The sequence below is a fragment of the Juglans microcarpa x Juglans regia genome, chromosome 2D (assembly GCF_004785595.1).
Source record: "Juglans microcarpa x Juglans regia isolate MS1-56 chromosome 2D, Jm3101_v1.0, whole genome shotgun sequence".
Lineage (NCBI taxonomy): Eukaryota > Viridiplantae > Streptophyta > Magnoliopsida > Fagales > Juglandaceae > Juglans > Juglans microcarpa x Juglans regia.
In genome coordinates, this window is record NC_054596.1 from 41,580,721 (window position 1) to 41,588,882 (window position 8,162).

Sequence of the window (8,162 nt, forward strand, 5' to 3'; positions counted from 1 at the left end):
CTTCTCTATTGAGGCAATGCAAGATGAGAAAAATGCTGGATCCTCATCCTAGAATCAAAATTATCTCAAATAACTTTCATAAGACTATGGACGACGTTTATTTATAAAACCATGTTATAGTTTCTATTAATGCTCTTCTTTTACTTGTGATGTTAATTTATACGACATAAACATTACGTCGTTATTTAATTAAGTCAAAAAATTATGTCTTTATTAATAAAAAATTAATTCTTAAAAAAAATATATATATATATATATATATATTCTACAATGGAATAAACCAAAAATGGAAAAAATGAAATAGCAACGATGACTCTAATTAGTAATTACTATCTCGCACGTTTTCCAGTCCTTTCGTGTACTGATAAATTGTTTCGATAACGTCCATACATATAAACCAACCGACTCTGCCCCCATCGATGATCACTACAGCTTCACTTGGAAGCTGAAATCTTTTGGAAGTTAATTACATTACATGCATGCATGCTGCGCGCATGCATGCACGTGAAAGAAATTGCTTTATCAAATTATATATAAAGAATTAAGCACGTTATAAAGATGCATGTGAGCTAATTATTAGCTTAATATATAATATGGTAAAATACGTGAGAATTAATTTCCATTAAAAGCGAGCTGTGGAAAAAGATTGTAATTAAGAAATTATATTAATTACTAAAAATTAATCTTGAGTGCTTGTGATCTTTTCGTCAAAAGGGAATTTGCTTAATTACATATTGATCTATATATATATATATTAATATATATACGTGGCGGGTATAAACGAAAATAATCTACTTTTGGTAGTGAGGTTTGTAATTAATTAACTGAAAGTGGGCTTACTTTTGAATTGTTAAATATTGTTACGATACGATAGATATTGAATCAATGGCATGAGGGGACATCATGTCATGGGATACAAATGTTGACCAGGGAGCCTTAATTTATAACATGGCCAGCTATATAGCTAGATTTACGTGTGAAAATGAAACCGCGTCATGAGTATATGGTACCATTAATCTTAATTAGGATTGACAATTTTATCATGATCATGATCACTAGCAAAGAATCTTTACGATTGAGAATTTTATACATATCCCAATGTTGTATACAAAAAGAGAGAAGAAAATATAAACCTAACAGTACATCATCATCATGACTAAGCAACAAACCTTCTAAAACATATATATCTATTAATCCAGCTAGCTAGCTAGCATGCATGGATATTGCAAGTCCCTCAAAGCCAAACACCACGTATACATTAATGCAAACCAACAAATTAATTAATTATGTGTTTAATATCTAATATAATATATAAACACTATATATATATATATATATATATATATATATTTCATAGGAAAACCATGCTGTTGTGATCAATCTCAAATCTCATATCCTCCAAGTTTGAAGGTGCTGCCCCATTTGCCAAGCTATTTTCTTCCAAATTCATGTCCCATAGGAACCCATATTCATCATGATCACCTTTGGAGGTAGTTTCTTTGTTGATGTTATTTGTAGTTTCCTCAGAGAACTGAAGAAGATTGAGCAGGGAATTGCTTTGGCTTTGGTTTTGGTGAGAAGGGGTACTTGAGTCAAAGGAGGTCATGATTTGGTTATAATACCCACAAGGCATGGTTTGGTTAGAGGGAGGAGATGGAGCTAAAGATAACTGCCGAGGGGCACAAGCTGTAGTAGTACTACTGGTCTCAAACATATGTTGTGGGCTGAATTTGGTGCAATCCTCCGAGTCTGGCGTCAAACCCTTGCTTTTGTGAAATACTCTGCACAAAACCCAGTCCTCCTGTCATAAAGAAAATGTAGAATCTCATTAGCCATACATGTAAAACCAAAAAATAAAAAATAAAAGCATGCACCATGGACATGTGAGTGCGTAACAAAGTCAATGGACAACTTGCACATCTGCTTTCCTTTCAGTTTCCTTTGAGAGAAGCACGAAACTTTTCTATACATAAGGATTCTCTCTGATCTCTCTCTCTCTCTCTCTCTGTGAGTTGATTGTGTGTGTTGTTGTGCTTCATGCGTAACTGCGTACGTGTAATTTGATACAGTAAGTATATATCTTTTGGAAAAAGCAGCATGTATGAATCAGACCTTAGGAGGCATATGTGGGGTCTCCAAGCGAAATTCATGCATGATCCATCCGGTTTTGATCCCATTTGGAGCTCTGTTCCGATAGAACACCAAAGTCTTTCTCATCCCTACGATCTCGCGCGTCATTGGATCTTGGACCGTCCGATCCTTCCCCGTGGCTTTCCAGTATCCAGTTGTCGTTGCCCGATTGGTCCGGAAGCCAGTGGCATACTTGCGGTCCCGGAAGCTGAAGAAGTACCACTCGTTTGCATTGAGCTTAGCCATCTCTGAAACCCATATATAATTAAATAATATTATTATTACATGCTAGCTCATGTAAGAGCTTAGCATTTTAATGAACATATATAAACCTTCATCAAAGTATAAGCAGAATGGCCGGAAAAGTCATGTATATATATATAAGGCGGCGGCGGCGGCGGCCTGCATGGTACATAAATATTATACACACAATATCAGACAATATATATCACTGATTCATACATATCATGATCATGTGATATTAATATTATTCATCAGATAATAATTACTATATATATAAAAGCCTCTGAATGAGTTGTTTTGTCCATTAGACCGGACTTGAGCCCTCAATGCTTGTATCAGACTTCATTACATATGATCTATGTTTTTTAGATCGATATATATAAACTTACCTTATCCCAAAAAATAAAAAAAATAAAAAGGTAAAAGCTAGCCTAGTGAAAATTGAATGAAGTTGAAGCTTGCCATGTACTTTAATTTGCTGATATCACTCTTTTTTTGGCAGACCTAGAGATCATCTAGTAGCATAAATGGAAAAGATTCGATAGATGGCATGTCTATGTCACCTTATTATTAATGAGTTAGGTCTAAGGAAGATCAGCAAATTGTGGTGTCAAATTTAAGGAAGAATTAATGATTTTTTTTTATCGGGACTTGATCTAGCTAGCTAGGGTTTTATATATAATATAGTCAATTTCATGTGTGAACATGAGTACTGTATTTTTTCTTCATTTGCCTAAACTATTTATGGTGCTCAAATACTGATGCTTGATAAGTGTGGAAATTAAGCATCTCTTCTTAATAATTATTATTATAAGTAGCTATATATATATATATATATGTATATATTCTTAGTACGTAATAATTATATCAATGGTTGAAACAAATATATATATATATATATATGGTTGGCTGATGTTCGAAGATGTACTGCCACCTTAATTAGCTTATGAAAGAAGTCTTATTTAGGTAAATCAACTTACTTGAATCGTAAGGCAAGTAGGTTCAATTCATGTAAAAAAAGACCACTAACGTAGCTAAGGTACTTTTTTGCTTTAATATTTCACAAGTACTCATTTTTCCTATATATTGTATGATCTAGAGAGAGATCTTATCCTTTCAACCTACCATATATCTATCCCATCTAATTTAATTAGCATGTAATTAAATCAATTACAGATCATAAGGAAAAAAGCCGTAGGAAAAATAAAGATCGGCAAACAGTAGTACTGATGATCATGAGTTAAGTTTTCTACAGTAATCACCCAACATTAATTTTGTTAGAGAGATGTTTGGGTGTCTGGCATGCACTTAATTAGCAACGACAAGCTAGCTAAAAGATCATTTTCAGTGTACTTATACTGTGCTAGAAGTCTGGACCATCTTTGACGTTGGTCCCTACCGGTTGTGAACAGATTATAATAAGATGCAAGATGCAGGTGCATGCGCCGGAACTTCCAGTGTTCTAGATTACTGTACGTGTTTGCATGTATATCATGAATACAACTATATCTGAGAGAGAGAGAGAGAGAGAGAGATATGGCTTACATATAGCTACTAATTTTATAATGGATTCCAGTAATTCTTTGGATCTTTCTTTGAAATTAAGGAGATAACGTACGTATTCTATATATAAATTATGTCTGCGTGGCTTTCTAGTTATGAAGAAAATCTACCGCATCAATCAGTGGCTTAAAATTAATTTCTTGTCAGTTCTTTGTTGCAATGATAGCAAAAGTTAGCATTATCAAATAAATGATTGAGTATAGCTCTCTCTCTCTCTCTAGACTTAAAAAGGGTCATGTTTGTCCACTCTTTGCCGTAATTACTATGCCTCGTAAAAAGCTACTCATCAATAATTTGGTATTATTTGTATATGTCTTCCCTGATCATCATCATGCTCAGTACAGCAAGCCAGCCGGAAAAACTACAGACTAATACCCAGCAGCTTGTTCCTCATGATCAAACTCTTATGATCATCGAATAAAATCTTGTTTGATCATATGAGTTTATTTAAACAAAAATAAAACCAAACAAGAAGTATATATCTTAATTTTGGTGGAAAGACATAAACATGGAGATCAAATAAAAGACTTCAAAAAAGAAATGAAGGAAGATAAAAAAACAAAAAGTACTTGGCAACCATGGATGTAATTCAGAGAACCTACCAGGAAGCTGCCATGGCTCACAAGTATGCAAGTCAATTTCCATCAAAGAAGTACCCTTCAAAACCTCCTCATTTGTAATCTTTTTGTAAAGATAATGGCAGACCAACTCCTCATCACTAGGATAAAACCTAAACCCTGGAGGGAGTGCTGCCCCTATATCTCTCAGCCCCATGCTTACAATATCGTCGTAATTTCAAAAGGAAGAAAAGAATGATATTGATCAGTTTGGCAGCCAAGAAAATGGGATAAAATGGGATAATCTTTGTTTTACGGTTGGAATTTCGAAGCAAATTCTAGTCTCGATCGGGGTATATATGTATATATATGGTAGGAGATGGCCAGAGGGGGGGATCCGAATGTGGAAGTAGTACGATTCAAAAAGATCGAGCTAGCTTTTGGTGGTTTCTTTGTTTGGGAACTTGAAATATAGAATAGAAGAAGAAGAGAGAGGCTTGGTATTATTTATATACAGTTAAGGAGGATGACGATGACGATGAAGTATGCCTTCGCCAGTTAGAACTAATTAATTTCTTACAGTATTTTATAAATTCTGGCATGAGGCCATGCTAGCTAGCTAGCTTTTCATGTGTGCGTGTGTGTGAAACTAGCCAGTCGGTTATAAAATGGTAGGAAGTTTCAAGAAAAACCAAAGTTACAAGAAATGTTGGAGGATCAGTAGAAGCTATACGTACTGCAAGATATATACATACGTGATCAACGGATATGTATGGACAAAAGCCAAGCCATTTTATGATGATGATGATCAGAGAAACCCTCCAAAATACTCCTTTTTTTATATAATCTTGGTATAATATACTTTACGAACATTATTATTTTCTGATCATCATCATGTACATTAATAATTCAAAGACAATTAAGAATCTTTATGGATACAAAAACAAAAAAGCTAGCTTACGTACGTGGAGAATCACGTGCCATACACGTAGTAGGACGACTAACGTGTTGCCATATATCATGTACTCATGTAATATTCAGAAGAAATATTCATTGATCAATTAAACAGTAAGTATATCCATCTGATGATCAACCGTCGATATTGATCGATCAATATTGTTTAAATTTTACGATAATCATTGCCGTACGTACGTATATATATAATTCAATATATATATATATATATATATATATATATATATATATAAGTTTTTGAGATAATCAACAGCGCGCATATTAATTTACCATTATCAAATTATGTTTTGGATTAATATTGTCTCGTACTCATGATCATCATGACGTGATTCATATTAATATATATTGATCGACGTGGAAAATTTGTGAAAACTCCAATAATTATGAGATTTTTGGACGGTACGTATTATCACCAAATGGAACTTTAAATAGTACGTACCCAATAATTAAAAGTTCATGATGATCATATATAGACATACATTATACATATATATATATATACACGTAAATATATATATATATATATATATAATATAAAGAAGATCATCGAATCTCTGTATTGTATATATTTTGCTAAATTAATGATGCTAGCAGCTTGCTTATATATATATATATATATATATATACACACACACACACACACAAATTAATTGAGAATCATATTAATTGTAGATTAAATAATTAATTGGTTCAGCTATTCTATCAGCACGCCATGACCCTCTTCGAGAAAATAGACAAATCCACTTGTTGAAAGCACGTGAACCCTTTGATATTCGGCCTGGGCTACAACGTTGACAGCTCTAAATAATTAAGGAAAAGAACAAATTAATAGCTGGAAAAATTAAAGAGAAAAAGAAATTAAATCATTAATCAATGAACTGATCATCGATCATCACTTCAGAAGAGTCCCATCTGTTCCGTTTTCGATCACACAGCTAGCTAGAAGAGTTACTTTCGGATTGATGCAAATCGTGGGGCATATTAGAGATTGTCTTAATGCAGGTCCTTGCAGGGACCACTAATGATGAAGGACATCCAGGCCCCCGCCATCCTACACATATATTGTTCACTTATGATGATCTGTATATAATAATATGATTTCTTTATTCTTTCTTTTCTTTTTTGGGTGAGTAATGTTGGAAAGGCAATAATAAAGAAGATACGGACAAAGGGATGTTGGTCGCAGCATGTATATTCATATATATATATATATATATATATATAATATTTATAGTTTTAATATGTGTAAGTACTTTGTGTATTTTTTTTAACAAAATCAGTAAATCTGAGATCTATATAAAATTAATTAATTATTTTTTTTAAAATATTTAAAATTTATAATTATATCTAATATTATAATATATGTATTATAATATGTAAAATCTGGATTATGCACGGGATCAGTAGTACTACCTTGGCCAGCAGCTAGCACAGGGAGATTGAAATTATTAATGGAGCTAAAATCTCACTATTCATGAGTGTGACAGAAAAAGCTTTAATTAGGATCTAACATTTTATGTGACCTAAGGGACAATTCAATCGTAGTACCCTTTCTTCTCCAACTAGGGTTTCTTGTGCAACAGGTCATGAGGGCCCCCGGCCCCACCCTTTGGGATAACAGGTCATTTTCGCCCTAATACGATAAATATATACATATCCCTCCATCCCTATGTGGCATATGTAGCATATAGCGACGACTGTCGGTGACTCGGTTACTAATTAGTTTTAATGATCTTGTCGGGAAAAAACTAGTACTAGTAGTAGTACTAGTTCTTAAACAAGATCCTAGTCATTTAAATTAAATTAAATTAATGGTTTATACCTTAATTAATTTGCTGCAATTTATATATCATGGAATTAATGATTGAAAAATTAAGAGCATTTTAAAAAATAGTGATTAATTAAGAACCTAATTAATGTATATCTTAATTATTATATATTCTTCTTGATGATCATGATGATATAATTATATATTATATATAAAGAAAATAAAAGTTAAAAATGAAAGAAAGAAAATCAATATATAATATATGTGTGTTAATGGGTTTATTTATTTGTAATTAATTTCATGAAGAGTACCCAAAGTCAAGATTTGTCATTGAGTTTTCTTGAACAAATTGTAAACTATGAAACTTTCGTGTGGTGACAGCGCGCGAGTGGATGAGATCGATGATGAGTACTCAGGTGTGTTACCACAGCAAATTATGGCCGTTTATTTACTTTTTATTTTTATTGGAAATTAAATAATTATGAACCCTAAATTCACGGGACCCAAAAACACGCCGGAAGACATGTGATACATACCGCAGACTAAGCTACACGTCATAACTTTGTTGACGTGTGAGATTATACATTATGAACAACTAAATATATATATATATATATATAAAATACCGTGCTGGCCTAGCTCATGTGACCTGTCCCCACCAAACATATTTAGATTATACCACAATGATTGTGCATTCTAGGGTTAGGGTTCTTAATTTCCAAGTAGGGAATTTTTGTTAGGTGCAATACATGTACATATATATATATATATATATATATATTGTGTATATATAATATTTAATCTGTGCATGTATGTAGATGATGGTGATGTTAAAGAGAATGAGTGACGGTTTGATATTCCTCTATTTGGAACCAATAATTAGTTTCTTTCCTTCTTCTTCCAGAACTCTTCCTTTGGAAAATGTC

General features: G+C 32.8%; 1 protein-coding gene across 1 annotated transcript; it reads right to left on the reverse strand.

The window, feature by feature from the left end:
- Window positions 1-1,063: 1,063 nt before the first annotated feature.
- Window positions 1,064-5,123, reverse strand: LOC121250963 (NAC domain-containing protein 21/22-like). The gene is made up of 3 exons (XM_041150232.1): window positions 4,539-5,123; window positions 2,113-2,378; window positions 1,064-1,801 (listed from the first exon to the last, which is right to left on the reverse strand). Exons 1-3 carry the CDS (start codon window positions 4,708-4,710, stop codon window positions 1,352-1,354), a joined length of 888 nt encoding a protein of 295 aa, XP_041006166.1. The 5' UTR covers window positions 4,711-5,123; the 3' UTR covers window positions 1,064-1,351.
- Between the last annotated feature and the right edge of the window lie 3,039 nt (window positions 5,124-8,162).